General features: G+C 49.1%; 1 protein-coding gene across 1 annotated transcript in view; it reads left to right on the forward strand.

Annotated features, from left to right (window-relative positions):
• Positions 1-20000, forward strand: part of mmp16b (matrix metallopeptidase 16b (membrane-inserted)) — a 45372-nt gene that overhangs the window by 14930 nt on the left and 10442 nt on the right. The window contains exons 3-6 of the mRNA XM_061255630.1: positions 476-598; positions 6415-6719; positions 14253-14414; positions 18086-18300. Coding sequence (XP_061111614.1) covers positions 476-598; positions 6415-6719; positions 14253-14414; positions 18086-18300 — 805 coding nt within the window. The remainder of the gene's footprint in view (positions 1-475; positions 599-6414; positions 6720-14252; positions 14415-18085; positions 18301-20000) is intronic.

Below are 20000 nucleotides of genomic sequence, written 5' to 3' on the forward strand. Positions count from 1 at the left end.
TGGTGCTGGATCTGGTGGGGTTACAGAGGGGTCTACGCTGCCTCGCTGGGCCTGGAGAGTCAGGGGGATCTGTTTTTACCTTCTCTACAACAAGCAGTTCAGGTCCATGACACCAGGTGAGGTGTAGTAACTGCCAAAACAATCGCTGAAGTGCAGAATAGCAAGGAGGACCCCAGAGGCAGGGTTACAGAACCATGGTCTTTAGAATTTGTGATGGATATGATGGAAGAACAGATGGGTCACAGTGACATGACATCATCAGCCAGTGCCTGATAGTGTGTGTGTGTGTGTGTGTGTGTGTGTGCTGATGGGCCCCACATACTTCCAGATAGGAGAGGGAGATGTGTGGAGGAACGGAGGATACATTTTTGGAGTATTGGGACACACCCGATATGATGAGAACTCAAAGGTGGGTCGAGGTGAGATGATGTCATCAGGAAGCGCCTGACGGCGTCTGCTTGTCTCCTCGTCACAGCTGGATGAAGAAGCCTCGGTGCGGCGTCCCGGACCAGCAGGGAGGGGGGTCCAAACTCAACGTGAGGAGGCGACGCTACGCCCTGACGGGCCAGAAGTGGCAACACAAGCACATCACGTACAGGTGAGCGTGAGGGAGGTGGGCGACAAAACCACAGACAACAACAACGCCAGCTGCGTGTTCACTGTCTGTCACCATCATACATATTCAGTGTGCATTGATTTGGGAAACGAATGCCGTTGTCTAGCTCCTCCCAAGGTCCCTTCCTGTACGCCTCATAGGAATTTGTCACTGTTGCCCTTGGTTTACTTTTGAGCTAGGTCTTTTTTAGGCCAAGGAATGCTGTCAAGGCTATTGTGTAAGATGCACTATATAAATACATTTGTTTGTTTTCCTGAGTTCCTGTATCCAATATAAAACACTGCCGTGTAAGGTTCAAATCCGTAACTTACACCGTTACACCGGGGATCTTACAGTGAAATCATGGAGGTCTTCAGTGTCTGATTTCAGACTTAAGTGTTTTAAGTCTGATCGACACAAGAGCATGCTGGCCTGTAGTTAATATTTAAAATACATTGCTGTGAAATATATTCGTCAGGATCTTTTCACATTTGGACAATGTATCATGTCTTATTCCATATCTGTGAGGCAAGCTGGTTCCTAAACTTAGAGCTGAGAAATCCCCAGCTCTGGAGGCAGAGATTGCAGGACAGGTTATCCGGTATGAAAGGATCGTGAGGCTGACTGTGGCCCATTTACCTCTCACACTGAGAGGATTGGCTGAGGAAGGATGTGCTCTTTTTTCACGTGTGGAATTGTCATTAACGTTTTGGAATAGGGAAGTGCAGGTTTTGCGTGTGTGTGTGCTTGTGTGTGTGTGTATGCGTGTGTATGTGTGTGTGTGTATGTGTGTGCTTGTGTAGCATGTGTGTGCATGTGTGTGGGTGTTTTTGTGCTTGTGTAGGTGTGTGTGTGTGTATGCGTGTGTGGGTGTTTGTATGCTTGTTTAGGTGTGTGTGTGTGTGTGTGTATGCATGTGTAGGTGTGTGTGTGTGCTTGTGTAGGTGTTTGTGTGTGTGTGTGTGTGTGTTCCCACCATGATTAAGAAGTCAATCCTTCCTCCCATTAGCCTGAGATTGAATTATATGAAGGATGATGTAATTATGATTGCGGTAGATCTGCGGTAGAGATCTTCTGCCGGTTCTCATGACAGCGTGTGTTTACCGCAAGACACGGTGCCGTTGTGTCTGGCCCTTTGACTTAACAAGCAGCCTTGCATGTTTGATTAAGAGCTGCATTCCTGTTTTCAACAAAATCTTTCATACTTCTCCAGTGGGACGACTTCTTACTTTCTTCAGTGTCCTTTTTTCTCCTGCTCTCTTCTCTGTTTTGTTCAGTCTTCCATTGCTTGGGAAAGATTTTGCTCAATCATAAGGTCTGAACCTGACAATTAACTAGTACAAAGAAAACATTAATTAGGCTAAAGATACGATCAAAGGAAGATGATTTTAGATATTACCTACGAGCAGAAAGGAAAAATGGAGTGTTCATGTCTGCTCTTTGCAAAAACACAATTTCCCTGCAGATAAGAGAGTGCGAATGAATGGTTATTTCAGTTCCAATGGAGTCTAATGTTACACCCCTCCCCCTCCCCTGGGACAAGCGTGGACAGACCTCTCAGTGACTAGTCTTTGGCTTGACTTTGCTATTTTACATTTTAATTGGTCTGTGTGTGTGCAGGTGTGCATGTGTGCATACAGTATGTACATGTGTGTATGTGTTTGTGCAAGTGTGTATGTGCGTGTGTATGTGTGTGCGCATTCATGTGTTTGTTTGCTTGTGTGTGTGTGTATGGGGGTGTGTGGGTGTATGTGTATGTGTTTGTGTGTATGTGTGTGGGTGTGTGTGTGTGTGTGTGAGTGAGTGTGTGTGTGGGTGTGTATGTGTGGGTGTATGTGTTTGTGTGTATGTGTGTGGGTGTGTGTGTGTCTGTGTGTGTGTGTGAGTGTGTGTGTGGGTGTGTATGTGTGTATGTGTGGGTGTATCTGTATGGGTGTATGTGTTTGTGTGTGTGGGTGTATGTGTCTACACACGTTTTATGGTTATTGTATAGGCTTCATCGACCTCCCCTCCATACATTAGTTGCCGCTTTCCTGGTGTGATGCAGAAGTTGCAGGTTAAAGCAGGAACAGTTCTCTTCCTGATGTTTTCAGTTGGCTCAGACAGCTTTTTGAGAAATGAAGGATATTTTGTATCCAGAAGTTTCTGATGAGCTTCCAGCTTTACAGTGGGCATTTGTGGGTTCAGGGTCTAAAACAAAAGTAACTCCACAGTCAAGTATCTCCAAAGTAATGTGATGAAATTGTAAAGCCCCATTTATCCTTGCCAGTTAGCCAGTCTATGCAAAACAAAATAATACATATTAAAGGGGCGCATGAGTTATTTGCTTTTTTTTTCCCCTGATGCTAATGTGCGTTTGATGAGCGCGGTTGATGGATGCCGTCTTTTGGCAAGTGATTAACTGGGTGGATTGATGTGAATGTAGATCACATCATCTTAAAATCAAACTCATCTTTTCAAGCGCAAACTTGCCAAACTTATTTGCCACATAGTTCCCTTCAGCAAACCCCAACTCCTCCATGCCTGTATTTTTAATCTACACTGCACTGTCTGTCTTAACTAGTGTTTTTGTCTTTATTCCTCTGAAGTAGAGAATATTAGCTCGTTTTAAGTTACTGTTTGCTTGACAAGATAATTTTTTTTTACCTCATTGCCAAATTTTGAAACGGGTCAACACTGTCTCACCCCGTTGGCAATATTTTTGTTTTATTTAGCAAAAGAATAACAGAAATATGATTATAAGTGTAAATATAAGACTTAAATACTACTGTTGAGACAGACTTATTTGGGGTTTTTTGCAGTGCAGTCAGTGCTTCTAGGAGTGCTGGGTATCCCCGTGTCTTACTCTGTGTCTTACGCTGTCAGTAGAAATGCCCATGATTAATCACCATGGTCTGTAAAGGGAGAGAACAGGCTCTGGAAACTCAAGCATGAAACAGGGCCCTTTTGTTTCATTCCTCTGAGAAGGCCACACTGGTAGATTTCTGGCTGTTTGTGAACTTGGGGAAGTTTTCAGAATCAAGTGTGCTTTTACCGCAGTTATAGCAGTGTGTGTCTATGTGTGTATGTGTGTATATGTGTGAATGTGACGTATCCAGACAACAACAAGAATCCTTGAACAGTTCTGGGTCGTTGATTAGCTGACAGCACTGGAGTATTGAATTGGACAGGTAAAAGTATTAAATGCGCATAGCAGCAAAATCTTCAGCATCAATAGCGCTTTGCGAGAGGCGAGATTTGCGGAGGAACGTGGGGGGGGGGGGATGGGTAGAAGCAGAGTTCTTTCCCCATTTAACTGTGATGGATGACCGCAGCTTAATGTGATAAGGGTGTCTTTTTAAAAGATTATTCAAATGTGGCCCTCTTTTAATTTGATCAGGGGCCGGGCCCTTGAAAGGAGATGTTGGAAACAGAACGGCAGGGTCTGACTGAGACGGGGGGCAGCGGAGTCCATTTCGGCAAATCTGCTGCAGCGCGATAAAGACTGGGAGCTGAAGTTCAGCCGAGCTGCCTGAAACCACAATTTAAAAAAGTTAACTTTCAAACATTTAATTTCGCTTTTTTTTTTCCTGATCAGAGAGCACAACTGTTGATTTCCATAAGCCCAAGGGATTCGGAACTTAGAGGCGGGAACGGGGAGACTGAGCACTGCTTCTGGAATATGTTGTTTTTCATCTTAAAAAGAAATATTCAAGCTCTCTTTCTCTCTCTCCCTCTCTCTCTCTCTTTGCTGTGTAAAAAAATGAGTTTTTACCTTATGTTTTAAAAGTCCTCACGGTTGACTGACCCAAACTGAGGGAATGATTGTCGCTCCTCATACATATTCTTGTCACAGCCCTGCGGAATAGATTCATTTCGTCCTCCCTGTATTCTGGAAGGGGCTGGGGGGAGAATCCACTCGAAGAATCCACTCCCTCATACATATTACCGCCAGTATTAAACGTGTCTTTGACTTACTGGGGACCGCTTGCCTTTGGAGTGATTGTGTCCACTTATGGGGAGAGCAGAATTATTCGCTAAAACCTTTTAGCACGCACAAAGCTAATAACACGAAGATTGGGGCAAAACAAATACAATGACCGGTCGCTCGACGCTCGGAAAATGTCTTAGTTGTGAAAGGAGTGGCGCGATTAAACTCCGGTGGGAGAAGGGAGAGGAGAATCGTTCTGTTGCCATGGAAAATAATTGGATGTAGATCTTAGTTGGCGAGCTCACTGATTGGCTGGTTATTGCTTGGAGTCCCGTAGTCCCATCCTACCCCTGGAGTCCTTAGCCTGGCGGCGATGTCCCCGGTTGACTCCTTCCCAGCTCAAAGCGCTGTGGGTAGCCATTTAGGACCATAATAGAGATTCATTGGAGAAAGATGCATTCCTCCTGTTTCAGATAAAAGGGCTGATGTTTCTCCTTCACTTTGATCATCTGAAGAAATGTGCTTTTCCCGGTTTGACCCATTGATTGCAGTCCCCCTGTCAGGTGGAGCTACGCAGCGCTAAATTCTGCTCCGGTTGATACTGAATGTGAGGTAGACTGTTGCGTTTGCCCTTTCATTGGACTGAATTGAACTCTACTGATTATTTAAAGATGTGAATGACTCATCCTATACGCCTAGTCTGTACAGTATGTGTTCTCTTCTTACTGGTGTGTTCTGTGTGTGCTTTCACCTGTCATTTGTGCTCAGGTGACCTATGCTTATTTTTGTCTTGCATATGGGTTCTACAGTCTGTTCTCCCAACAATATCCTCACCCTGCACTCAGAAAAGGGTTCCAAAACGGCTTTTTGGCTTTTTGCTCGATTCTGTAGAGAAACCATTTCTAGTTCTTTGTGGAACACCATCTTAGGAGAAGTGTAAAAGCTCCAAAACAAAGAACCATTTTGCCCGACAAGATGATTTTAACTAGATAGGATTCTTCCATGGAATCACCAGGTTCCTTTTGTAGCCGTTATTGATAATGGTTTATTTTTAGCTCATATTCACTGAGTAAATACCAGGTACTTATTCAGTAACTACAGAGAGATTTCAGAGAGTACTATAAAACAGGCTGTAAAACGTATTCACATAGTACTTGCATGTGGCACTGACTGACTTTGTTTCATAGTACTCACCGCTGAAATCAAAGTAGTTACCTAATTATAAGTGAGTACTAGGTCCTTAACAGGCTGTCAAATAAAGTGTTACCCCATGATTCCTGAGAGTGTACATGCGTCTTCTTGAGAGTGTACAAGCGTGTTGCTGTCACTGCTGAACCAGTGCATTGTACGTGCATGTTTCTCTGTGTTGCGTTACTGTGCTGACCCTCACCATTTGTAAGTGTGTGTTCTCACTGTTTTGACGTCTCTGTGTTGACCCTGTACTGTGCGTGCGTGTGTTCTTACTGTGTTGCCGTCCCTGTGCTGACCCTGTACTGTGCGTGCGTGTGTTCTTACCATGTTGCCGTCCCTGTGCTGACCCTGTACTGTGCGTGCGTGTGTTCTTACTGTGTTGCCGTCCCTGTGCTGACCCTCTACTGTGCGTGCGTGTGTTCTTACTGTGTTGCCGTCCCTGTGCTGACCCTGTACTGTGCGTGCGTGTGTTCTTACTGTGTTGCCGTCCCTGTGCTGACCCTGTACTGTGCGTGCGTGTGTTCTTACTGTGTTGCTGTCCCTGTACTGTGCGTGCGTGTGTTCTCACTGTTTTGGCGTCTCTGTGTTGACCCTGTACTGTGCGTGCGTGTGTTCTCTCTGTTGCTGTCCTGTGCTGACTCTGTGCTTTGTACGCGTGTGTTCTCTTGTTGCTGTCCGTGTGCTGACCCCGTGCATTGCGTGCTCTCTCCCCCCGCAGCATAAAGAACGTCACCCCCAAGGTGGGCCTGACGGAGACGCACGACGCCATCCGGCGGGCATTCGACGTGTGGCAGGGCGTGACGCCGCTGCGCTTCGAGGCCGTGCCCTACAGCGCGCTGGAGAACGGCAAGCGCGACGTGGACATCACCATCATCTTCGCCTCGGGTTTCCACGGCGACAGCTCGCCCTTCGACGGCGAGGGCGGCTTCCTGGCCCACGCCTACTTCCCCGGCCCGGGGATCGGAGGGGACACGCACTTCGACTCGGACGAGCCCTGGACCCTGGGGAACCCCAACCACGACGGTGAGCGCCCCCGCCTTCCACACGACCCGGCCCGGTGAAGCTTCATCAGCTGCTCCGGATAAGAGCGTCTGCTAAATTAATCATCCGTAGTGCGGCGTTCATAACTCTTTGTTGTAAGCCTGGAGAAAGCAGAGCAGGTCAGAGCGATAAAGCCACACATATTTTTGGATGCAACTGAGTATTTTCTAGCCAACCACATCACCTCTTGTGAATGTGGGCTTGAGGTAATGGTGGCCAATCAGACATAAACTATGATACATGGTGAAGTGGTTGAATAGGCAAAGATGGGGGGGGCAAAATTAGTCAGATTTGCGTGAACTGCAGTTTTACAGATGTCTATACTGCTTTGCTAGTCTTTGCGAGTAATCGCTGTTCTCAGATGGTACGGAGAGTCTCAGTCGGTGGAAGCAAGGACTGGGACATCGAAAAGGCGCACAACTAATGCAACAGGCAGATGTGACGCTGCCCGCCATTTCAAAATAACTGTCAAACTCTCCCCTGTCACTCATCCCGTGCCTCTGCATTAAGTCGGTTTGTTTTCCGGTGACAAGATCAATTAAGAGGGAGGCGATGGAAGGAGAGGCACAGAGACAGAACCAAAGAACGCTCAAAACTGACAAAGAAGTGAGAGGCAATGATGGAGAGAGCCAGACAAAGCCAAACGAGGCGGAGAAGTATGACGAGGGAACGAGACGGAGCGAACGAGGAAGAGCGCGGACGGGTGAGGAAGAAAGCCTGGGAGGTTGGGAAGGCAAGGAGACAGTCAATAAGTGGGAGGCGAGAGAGGGAGGGAGACAGGGTGAATGAGGAGAGAGGGGGAGGAACGGAGGGAGGGGGAGGAGGTGGGCGACGGTGACACAGATGGAGGATGAGGAAAGAGGGAGAGAGGGCAACCGAGGACAGAGAGCAACGGGGTAAACGAGGAGGGAGGGATGGAGGGGGAGAGATGGAGAGAGAGAGAGAAGGCAGAGAAAGCACAAGCGAGAGAAACAGGGTAAGTTAGGAGAGAGAGAGAGAGAGGGGGGGGTTGAGGAGAGATGGCGAGACAGAGAAGGAAAAAGGCGAGTGTGTGAGAGAGGAGAGAGAGAGAGGGAGGAGAGAGAGAGAGAGAGAGGAGAGAGTTGACAAATGAGTTGTGAGGGAGGAGGTCCGTTAGTGGGGTAAAAACGAGGACACCCGGTGAGTCACTCTGTCTGGTGGTCCTGCGTGGGTGTGGGTGTGGGGGTTGGGGAACACCAGTGTCTGGAGCGGAACTGTTCCGGTCTGGGGCACCAGGACTCCTGGGGACGAAGGGGGGAGTCAGAGGAGTCCAGCGTGCTTTTATCGCAATGCTACCTTCATGCGAGGGACTGAAAATGCAGGCACTGATCGCCGCAGAATGCTTCCCCGTGCCCTGTACGGGGTGCGCATACAGGCACGGACCCGGGGAAGCCACAGCTGTAGACCAGAGCACACAATGGCTAGGCTAAAGGTGCTGTAAATAAATCCTCCTCAGTGTAGGCTGTTAGTGTTGGAGCAGGCACCCTAAGGGCCTGCAAGGCTCTTCAAAGGGAAGGTTTTGTCCCAGTTTCTGACCTGCTCAGGCGTGGAGAATCTCCATGGCTGCTCTCGCTCAGAAGAGTTGGATGGGGAATAGTGAATATGAGAGCTGCAGGCTTGGTGGATAGGCCTGGAACATACCGGAAGATATACCCCCGCCCCCCAGCTAACACCCAGCAGTTCACAGCCTTACTTTACCATGCTGAATGCCTCCTGTGGGTGAGTCCTGGAACAGAACTATGTACAGACACTGTACAGACATGCAAGGATGGAGGTCTGCAATCAATTCCGTTTATTTCCACAGTGACCGGATCCATTTCTCGCTGTCAGTTAGCGCAGGGTTGCTGTCTCCTAGCCTTCTTTTCCGAAATCGGTTTTCTCTAGGGAGGTAATTCTACTTTAGGTCTTTTACCAGAATTCCAAAACATATTCTCAGTATTTACTATATATTCTCCCTTTTTATCTTGCATAACATTTATCTTGCGTGCCAATAGCCGTTGTCTCACTAGGTTCACAGTTTGATTTAAATCCGAGCAATCAAGTTCTTTTCAGCATGTATGAATCGCATCATTGGCTGTGAGGTCTGGTGAGCATGCAGCTTGGCCATAAATAAAATGAATGAAGACCTTCCTGCTTTAAAATGGACAACAGTAGGACGTCTTCCGTGCCCCGTTGAGGAAACAGATTTGGGGTATTTTGGGGGTTTCAGAAGGGGGGAGAGGGGGACAGGGTTCCTGTCATGAAGGGATTCCTGCTGAAAAACAGTCTGGTTGTTCAGTTTAGACCAGCAATCTATTTCAAGCTGGTCATAGCTGGATTTTACAGCAGGAATGACCACAGCAGTGCTTTCCCTTCCTGAAACCAGCGTGTACAAATATTACACCTCACACATTCGCTGTGTTTGAGATGGACAAAAGCACACAATAAAATATCGACTTACTCCCACCAGAGCTAAAATTGCTAAAGAACAAAAAAAATGATACAGTTGCTTTGTTGGTGCCGCAGAGTAAAAATAGGCTAAACGCTGTGTGTGGGAATGTGAGCACATCGGATTGATCTGCTGAGTCGAGCAGAAGACCTTAGCAGGTGGTAAAGACAGTGTAGGGTATTGTAAATGCGTCAGGACTCAAACATTCTTGGGCTGCCACTTTAGCAGTGGGCTGTGTCTTCGATCGATGCTGAACTGAGCTATTGCCTACTATAAGAACAGTAAGGATTTTATTTTTTTGACGATGTACATGTGAACCTCACCGATAGAGCATTAAACCAGGAACACCAATATTCACTCCGATTGTAAAATGGCAGAATTTTTTACAGTTTGCTAATTAGTGCGAACAGTCCATTCAGCGGCGCATTAAATAATGTATTTGAAGTTTAAATTAAGAATGATAAACGGGCCCGCTTCTCTGTGTTTTCACACAGACTGCACAAGGTTGCGCTACACACGTTTAATCTGGTTGCTCTCTTTGACGCGCCGTTGTGCCGTTTGTGTGTAAATATACCGTTAGGCTTTCATTGGCCGTCTGTCGAGACTGAGCAGAAGGACCAATTGGACTCTGTTTTGCTGAGTAGCTGTCGTCACTTTCCGGCCAATGAAAAAGGCCCGCCGCTCAAACACCGGGACGAGAGTGGGGCGGCCTGTAGCGTAACGGTTAAGGTACATGACTGGGACACGCAAGGTCGCTGGTTCGATTCCCGGTGTAGCCACAATAAGATCCGCACAGCCGTCTGGCCCTTAACCCTGCATTGCTCCAGGGGAGGACTGTCTCCTGCTTAGTCTAATCAACTGTACGTCGCCCTGGATAAGAGCGTCTGCCAAATGCCATTAATGTAATGTAAAAAAAGAGTACTCAAATTGATGGCTCATATTGAATTTTGTTCTGTGTGAGATTTGCGTAAAGCTTAATTTAACTGAGCATATTTGAGAGAGTTTGTGTGTGTGGGGGGGGGTATCGGTGTGAGGGGACAGGGGGGGGCTGCAGGGGGCTGTTGGCCTGCAGGTTTATGTGTGTGTGTGTGTGTGTGTGGGGTGGAGGGGTATGTGTGTGACAGTATGTGACACGGTGGGGCTGCGGGGGGCTGTTGGCCTGCAGGTTTATGTGTGTGTGTGTGTGTGTGTGTGTGTGTGTGTGTGTGTGGGGCGGAGGGGTATGTGTGTGACAGTATGTGACAGGGTGGGGCTGCGTGGGGCAGTTGGCCTGCAGGTTTATGTGGTTTATGTGGTTTATGTGGTCTGTACACTCTCTCTCTCCTCCCACTGAAGCTCCCGACCGCAGGGATAACAGGCTCTGGATATCGCGGCTGTCGATTAGCCTGTTTCTGTGCGACGGCGGTCCCCTCGTTCGCCGTCCTCGCCGTCGTGGGCTGCAGCAGGGTCCGCTGCTCTGTTCCACAGGGGGAAACAAATCCGCGTCACCACCTGGAATAGACAGCGTGATGCTCATAGGCTCAGATACAGCCGGCCTCCTGTGATTGGATTTTTCTCGGTTGCCATGGCCGCGGCCCTGGCTGCGTGTGCGTTCTCGTGCCTCGGTGACGGCGGCTGGCGACAGGGATCCGGGGTGTGTTTGTGGGGAGTTCTCGCCTCTCCGCAAATGGCAAGCGGGTCGTCCGATACGACGGAGCCGAATCCGAAACCCACGCGCTGTCGGCTTACAGACGGCGAATGCTGGCTTACAGGATGTAGAATGTAGGATGTAGGATGTAGAATGCTAAAGACATTACATTACATTACATTAATGGAATTTGGCAGACGACGTACAGTTGGTGAGACTAAGCAGGAGACAATCCTCCCCTGGAGCAATGCGGGATTAAGGGCCTTGCTCAAGGGCCCGACGGCTGCGGGGATCATGTTGTGGCTACACCGGGGATCGAACCGCCGACCTCGCGGGTCCCATTCATGTACCTTAACCACAACGCTACAGGCCGCCCTGTGGGGTAGGGAGCGTGCCAGCGGGAGGTCTAACTACAGCTGCAGGTTAGCGCATCATAGCAACGTACCACAAGAAGTGCAGTTATGGGCTATAGGTCTAACAGTCGCAGGTTAGTAGCACAGCACTTCATAGCAGCATGCCGCCAGAAGTGTGCGGTTGTGGGCTATTTTGGGTCATGCGGTTGTTGGGTGTTTTCTGTATTTATCCGTGTAGATGGTGCTAATGGCTAATGAGGAGGAGGGTGTGAACGAGCTTGAGTTTACAGCTTCACAACTGCCCACCATACAAAACTGCCTTTGAATAATAAAAAATATATATATTTCTCGCAAGGCGCAGATATACCTAAAATTGCGCAGTGATTATCAGATATAATGCTTAAAAAATAAATGGCTCTTTTGGACAAGGTCATGCAGTAGGTCACAGGATGCAGGCGACTCTGGTTTTGGCTGCTGTCGGCCATCTTGCTCAGGCATGAAATCAGATCATTTACGGGAGGCCTTGCTTCTTTCAGAGTTGCAGGAGTGCCCAAACTTCCTGTGTGTCTCATAAAGCCAGGCTCACTTCCCCACTCTCTCGTTCCCTGGCGGTAAGTGGGACATATCGCCGTTGTGTGGCAGAAGGAAGAGGGATTTATCCCCCCGCAGCCACACAGCGAGGGCCCTGGCAGTGACCTGCCCAGAGGCGGCACCATAGAGCGCCGCGCGCGTGCCAGCTCGCCGCAGTCCTCCAACGGGCTTATTTTTAACACCTCCCGCTCGTCCTGCCCGCAGACCGGCTCTGCGTCTCGCCCCCAAAACCTCTCCTGCTCCGCGGGCTTCCTGGCCCGGCTCCCCCTCCGCTATTTATAACGCCTTCCCTGGAGTTTGATTGGCAGAGTCGCCGTGGTTACCGGCCGAGTGTCAGGCTCCGTCTTGTCGCACCTGGCGACTCGCGGCTCGCTACTCGCGAACCGATTGGCCGTACGAAACGCCCGGCGCTTTTGATTCGCTGGGGTTTTATGCATACCGACGCCTTTGATTGGCTGGGGTTTTGTGCATACCTACTCCTTTGCTTGGCTGGGGTTTTGTGCATACCGATGCCTTTGATTCGCTGGGGTTTTATGCATACCGACGCCTTTGATTGGCTGGGGTTTTGTGCATACCGACGCCTTTGATTCACTGGGGTTTTGTGCATACCGACGCCTTTGCTTGGCTGGGGTTTTGTGCATACCGATGCCTTTGATTCGCTGGGGTTTTATGCATACCGACGCCTTTGATTGGCTGGGGTTTTGTGCATACCGACGCCTTTGATTCGCTGGGGTTTTGTGCATACCGACGCCTTTGATTCGCTGGGGTTTTGTGCTTACCGACGCCTTTGATTCGCTGGGGTTTCGTGCATACCGACGCTTTTGATTCGCTGGGGTTTCGTGCATACCGACGCCTTCGATTGGCTGCGGTTTTGTGCGTACGGCATCTCTTTGCAGAGCGCTGTCTTCCCCCTCCGACAGCCACAGAGGAGCGGTGGCTGACGGAGAGAGGGCTGCGTGGGACACAGCCCCGCGTTCCGGCCTGGCGCGCGGTTTGACGGACGATGGGAGCGCGCACGGCCAGTAATCCGTCTCCGGGTTTGGGAGCAGGAGACGCTCCGCCCCACAGGCCCCGCTCTGCCCGCCGCGGGACACACAGGCATCAGCTTGTTTGTCCAAAGGCTGCGAGCGGGATCGTGGAGCGAGACTGCAATCCATCTGTTATACGGCTCCGTTCGGTCAGCTTCCTGTAGGCCGTTACATCATTTTATCTGTTTGTTTTTGGTTTCCGAAATGTATTGTCGACACAGGTGCCCGTGTTTTTAGCTTTTAAATGTTATTTGTTCATTTATTTCTTTATTTTACATTCTGCGCCACCTGTTCCCGCTCATTATAACAGAACGCTAATGAGCTCTCCGCTGACTCACCTGATGAATTTGTTTGGACAGATAATAAGAACTTTATTAAAAATAAAGTGAATAATTAGGCAGGCGGATAAGGTAGACGGTAGAGGAGGATCTGCCTTTGGATGGCGATTGTGTGAGCCACGAAATACACTGAAACCTGGGCTTGGCTTCACAGCATGTGTGTGCAGCTGACAGCTGTGGTGCTTTTTTTCCAAAGCAACTTACAGTTGATTAGACTAAACAATAAACAATCCCCCCTGGAGCTGTGCAGATCTTATCGTGGCTACACCGAGGCTTGAACCACCAACCTTCCGGGTCCCAGTCATGTACCTTTGCCACCAGGCTACTGCCCCACTTACCACCAGAACAACCACCTGCCATATTCTGGCCATAAATGCTATTCCTGGGCATGATGATGTCATCGCATAATCATTGTTTCATTGAACTCGGTTCATTGCTGCTCCATTTTAATTGGCTTAAGGTGTCTCTCCTCTTTTTATTATTGTCTCTCATTGAGTGAGGAGAGAACTTCAGCGGGTTACCCTACTCCGATTGGACCAGCAGGTCCCCCTACTCTGATTGGACCAGCGGGTTACCATACTCTGATTGGCCCAGCAGGTTCTCTTACTCTGATTGGTCCAGCAGGTTATACCTACTCTCTTTAAGAGCATCAGAGAGAAAAAAGTGCAAAGAGGCCTACATTTTTTTAATAAGATAAAAAACAGAGCGCTCAGCAGGCACTGCTAATGTGTGAACACTGTGGCCTGACTGCAGCATCCTTCTGAGGCCCAATCAGGGAGAAGAGCACATATGGAGAGCTTCACTGCCATATGTGCGCTGTGTTTTCTCTCATTGCCTGTCCTGGGTCAGTGGGTCACCCCTCACCAGCTATAAAACCCTGCTCCTAATTGCAAGAGAGCTGACAAGTGCTTAAAGCCAGTATTGCAGATTGACCAGATGTTTCAACATGAAAAGTCTGAGGTCTGACATTACTGACTCCAAACATACACACACAACGCACACACGCACACACACACACACACACACACACACACACACACACACACATACACACACACACAGGTACTCTCGTCCAACCACACGCCCTGCTGCAGTGGTCTCACCCCTCCCAAACTTTGTGTCTCCGCAGGAAATGACCTCTTCCTGGTGGCGGTGCATGAGCTGGGCCACGCCCTGGGCCTGGAACATTCCAACGACCCCACCGCCATCATGGCTCCGTTCTACCAGTACATGGACACGGAGAACTTCAAACTGCCTCACGACGACCTGCAGGGCATCCAGAAGATCTACGGTACGTCCGCGTGGCGGTGGGGCCAGGGGCCTGCGGTCGGGCCCCCGGGCAGTGAGCGGGGCCACAGGAGAGGCCTGTCGATCTGGAGTGGACGATGCAGGGGTGCACTATGAGGAACGATCTGTTTCGGGATTTTACACCAACTTCTGTTCTGAAGTATTTAAACAGACCAGTCATTATTTGATCTGATTTTTTTGATGTAGACTGTACATGCAGTTCTCGCACACACACACGTAGATACTCACCCTCGCACACACACACACACACACACACACACACAGCAGCCCTCAGTACAGAACCCCTGGGCTAACAGCTCAACTGTAGCTGACAGGTGTCGGTGTAGGTTTGTATACAGTAATGGTGCCGAGCGGGTTCCAGGTCTCCCGTTCCCTGAAGTGTGTTCCCGTCTCCAAACACCATTTCCAGCACATTCACACCCCCGTTCACAGATGAATCAGTGTGTCGTGCTCTCCCGCTACCAGGGCCATTAAGGTTATTAATGCTCCAGAGTGCCGTTTGGTGTGCGTCTCCCCCGGCGGGAGCAGGACTGTGTTTCAATGAGAATATGAAAGGCAGCGTTTGGCTGCATTCGCGGTATTGGAAATCATCTCTGTGCGTGCGCTGTATGCTTATGCCAACATTTACCAAGAGATTCGCCTTTTTTCCCAGCAATCTGAAAATGATTTCCAGTCAGACGGGCTCGTAAGATGATAATGGTGACGGAATTATGATGGGTTTTTTTTTTTTTCCTTTTCATACACTGATGCTGTTCTGAGTAGTATCATTCGTGGATATTTCAGCCAGCAGGAAATGAATCAGAAGGGTTTATGATGAAAGAGACCTGGAGGGCCTCAGGGGCCCCTACTTTTCTCCCCTACTCAGATACTGGCCCCTGGGTCACACGCACACACTCGTCCTCCTCTCTCCCCCTCTATCCCCCTCTCTCTCCCTCTCTCCCCCTCTCTATACTTCTCTACCGCTCTCCCCCTCTCCCCCTCTCTCCCTCTCCACTGCTCTCCCCCTCTATCCTCCTCTATCCTCCTCTCTCCACCTCTCTCTCTCTCTCTCTCCAGCTCTCTATACCTCTCCCCATCTCTTCCATCCTCTCCAGTAAAAGAGAGAGAGAGAGAAGAACAAAAGAGCAGTGTTGGAGAGAATGCGATGTGGGAGACATTTTGAGAGAATGGGAGAGGCTGAGTTTGAAGGGACGGAGGCTTTGTGGAAGATGTGGACAGAGAGCAGAATGGAGAAGCGAGAGAAAGAAAGAGTGCAGGAATCAGAGGCGCAGAGCTGGAGGGGGCGGGCGGGATGACCCCGGGGAGGGGGGCTCTGTTCTGGAAGATGGCGTTTTGTCCCCCCCCCCGTGAGCGCTCTGCCTCAGATCCCCGGGATGAGAGGCCAGGCTTCGATTGGTCCTCTTTCGTCTCAGCAAGAACCCCGAGATCAAGCTCCACTGCACAGCAAAACCACAAAAACATTCAGCACACAACACAGTCACTGCCGACAGCTTAGTGTACCCCATTCAGCACACAACCCAGTCACTGCCATTCATCACACAACACAGTCACTGCCAACAGCTCACTGTACCCCATTCAGTACACAACACAGTCACTGCCCACAGCTCACTATACACCATTCAGCACACAACACAGTCACTGCCATTCAGTACACAACACAGTCACTGCCGACAGCTCACTGTACCCCATTCAGTACACAACACAGTCACTGCCATTTAGCACACAACACAGTGACTGCCATTTAGCACACAACACAGTGACTGCCATTTAGCACACAACACAGTCACTGCCATTCAGCACACAACACAGTCACTGCCATTCAGTACACAACACAGTCACTGCCAACAGCTCACTGTACCCCATTCAGCACACAACACAGTCACTGTCATTCAGCACACAACACAGTGACTGCCATTTAGCACACAACACAGTCACTGCCAACAGCTCACTGTACCCCATTCAGTACACAACACAGTCACTGCAGACAGCTCACTGTACCCTGTACGTACGTTCAGAAAAGGGAACGTGATCGTAACTTTTAGTCGCAGCGACACAGGGAAACGTGTGTATTTATTTTTCACTCTCGCGCTGCATGCGGAAGGTGAATCTCTGTCGTGTAGCTCTGGCTGCTCTGTTTCAGGAGATTACGCACAGCCGCTGAGCAGAGAATGAGGTTGCGTGATGTGAAACCGCCAAAGGAAGAACAATCGCGCTAACATTAATCTTCCACTTGTATGTCAGAGGTTTACCCAAGAGGATTATCCATATATTATTTTGTTCATTCGATCAATGAGCCATTCATTCATCACGTCTGAGTACTGCAACCACATCAGAGGTGTGATAGATGCGTGGATGCACCACTGTGATTGGCTGTGGCAGCTGGGTGTCTGGTCTCCGATTGGTGGTAATCGCTGTTGATCGACTCGGTTTTTCTCTCGCTCTCTCTCTCTCTCGCTCTGTACATATATGAATGTAATTATTTTTTTAAGAAGAGGAATCAGTCTTGTCTTGTAATATGTAAAGCTTTTTTCCGTATTACAATAAGCCTTCCCAGTTTTACAGAGGCATACTGCGATCTGGATTATGATCCTTTGTGTGCCGTCGTTGACGGTGGGGTGGAATCCCTGGAAGAGCAGTTTCTCCGTCAGATAATGTCTGACATACAGCTGTAGGTGAATATGTAAATCACCGCCAGTGTTGCAGTGGCAATTAACTGCTTTCCGTACACAATTACCGACTTTTCTAAGTGTATTTACATTCTTTTTTTTTTTTAACCAGAATTAGCCCTCGAGCATGTGGATTATTTTAAAAAATAAATAAATAATGAATATGAGAACTGATGTTCACAGCAGCAGTCTTTGGGGCAAAGAAAGCCTTTGAAAACCCTGACGGTAAATTTTAAAGCTTTTAAAAAAAAAAAAAAGTGCTTATCTTACAGTGAACAGACAGTTGGACTCTGTAATGGGCTCCTGGAGTTATGCATTCCTGCATCGATTCTGATAACTCTCATAATCAGTCCTCTCTTCAGTGCCTCATTGATGAAGGATTTAATTTTATTCATCGGTTCATTCATTTCGTTATTTTTCTTGGGTTTGTGAATATTTCTGCTGGGCTTGTTATGAGATTCAGTTCCTTCTCTTCTTACCTACTCTTTGTGTTATCAAAGAGACGAAATATCAGACTTGGGTTGATTGTGTCAAGCTCAACAACTCCTGCCTCTGGCTGTGTGCGCTTCTTCTGCCTACCCTTACGGTACGCGCAGTGACACCCTTCAGCCGCCGTCTCCGAAACCCCGTTCGTGTCTTTGCGGTCTTGAGGGCGTTCTCCTACCCGCCTGCTGACTATCTCGCTCAATCAAAGGTCTTTGTGTCTGCCTGGTATTCATAGCTCCGCAGGTTTATGAGCCTTACCGAGCCCCTGTGCCGAAAGCGTTAATTCAGCTGTAATGAGCCTTTATAGAAGTCATACTGGATCAGTGTAAAAATAAGACTGTCAGAGTTGATCTCATGCTGTGAATTTGTCTTTGTACTGTAACTGGTGAAGTAACCTTGTTCTCATAGAGCCATCATAGGTTATGAGGTAGATTGGCAGGGCTCTCTTCTCACTTATGTATTCACCTTCCGTTTTGTCTTTTTTTTTTTTTGGTCTCTCCAGGCCCCCCAGACAGGGCCCCCCAGCCCACCCGGCCCCTGCCCACGGCCCCGCCCCCTCGCTCCCCGCCCGCGGACCCCCGAAAACACGACCGGCAGACGCGGCCCCCTCGCCTCCCCGCGGGGGACCGGCCGTCCCACCCCAACGCCAAGCCCAACATCTGCGACGGGGGCTTCAACACGCTGGCCATCCTGCGCCGGGAGATGTTCGTCTTCAAGGTACGCCGCGCGCCGAACAACGCTGAACGACACTGAACGCTGAACAACACTGAACAACACTGAACGCTGAACAACACAGCTCCATTACAGAGGGCTTCTGCAGTGTCTATTTCATGTGCGGTGCTTATTGCGTACTTATAATGTTGCCATATTTTGATCTACTGTAGTAGAGTCTTTCCAAACCCCCGAACCTGCCCCTGAAAAGCCTGGCTGGTTTTCGCCATTATTCACTGCTGAATTGATCTGTTTAAACGCGGAGAGAGCAAGAATACTCTGGAGCAAAGGCAGCACAACACACAGAAACAAATAATGAGGGAGAGAGAGAGAGAGGGAGGGAGAGAGAGGGGGAGAGAGAGAAAGAGAGAGGTTCATGTAGGGGTCGATTAAGGATCAGAGAGGAAGTGGTGTAAGAGATTTTACAGCCTGCAATTCAGGCTTTTGTAAAATAGGCTGACAGAAATGAGCAACCGGTGTTTCTGTGTGTCTGTGTGTGTGTGTGCGCGTGTGTGTCTGCGTGTGCGTGTTTGAGCTTTTTAGTTCCACCATTTAATTGGGGCCACGCAGTAATGAAATTGGAAGGGATCAGAAAAAAGAGAAAATGTCCTGTGCTTAATTAAAACCGTTTGTCTCTTTCGCCCATTTCTTCCGCGGCCGATCCAATCGTATTTTAGGAGATTTAATTGGGAGTGTGAGACTGTGTTCGGGGATCAAAGGCGAGCATCCGTGGTCTTCCACGCTCTTGTTGTGCTCTGTGACTTTGCAAGGAGAGAATTTTACAAATATTCTGTTGAGCAGCCAGTACCATCACGAGGCCATCGCCTAAAGCCACAAAGCCAAGATGCTTCTGCCGCTCTCTCTCTCTCTCTCTTTATTTCCCTCACCATCTCATTCCTCTCTCTCTCTCTTTCTGTCCTCCCTCCTCCCCCTCCTTTTTCTCTCAACCTCATTCTTCTTCCATGTGTCTCTTTCTCCCCGTCTCTCTTTTCCACCGTATTGCTTCCCATCCCTCTCTCTCTTGTTAGCTGGACCACCTGCCCCTCCCCCCTGTGTTTGTCTCTGTACTGTGTGTGGGGGGGGGGGGGGGGGGTGTACAGGGTACTAGGGTGTCTGCTGCAGTTCTGTTCTATTTTGGGTTTCTTTTGGGCATGTGGGCACCCCTCTAGCCCGACACCGCCACACACCTGCCGCTTAATTCTGCCGCCCCACTTCTGTTCGACTCAGATGCCCGTTGCTCCATTGCTGTCGCCATTGTGAGCTCCTTTGCTGCGGCATTAGCGCTAGCTTAGCCGCTAACCTCAGTTACGCGCGATACGATGCCGTTCCGCGTACTTATCACCCTGCTTCTCTGTGGCGATTCATTATAAAGCTCCTATTTTAGCACCCCTCTGCTGCGAACAGGCTTGTCAACACCTTGGCTCAATGTGTTGGTGCGTATGTGTGTGTGTGTGTGTGCGCGTGTATATGTGTGTGTTTGTGTGTGTGTGTATGTGTATGTGTGTGTATATGTGCGTATGTGTGTGTGTATATGTGTGTATGTGTGTGCTGTGTTCTGTTCCTTTGTGAAGGCCCTCTGCTGTAAAAAGGGAAATGTGGTCACCGTCTGTACACAGGAACGGCGTCTGTACACAGGAACAGCGTCTGTACACAGGAACAGCGTCTGTACACAGGAACGGCATCTGTACACAGGAACGGCGTCTGCA

The sequence above is a fragment of the Conger conger genome, chromosome 9 (assembly GCF_963514075.1).
Source record: "Conger conger chromosome 9, fConCon1.1, whole genome shotgun sequence".
NCBI classification, from domain to species: Eukaryota; Metazoa; Chordata; class Actinopteri; order Anguilliformes; family Congridae; genus Conger; species Conger conger.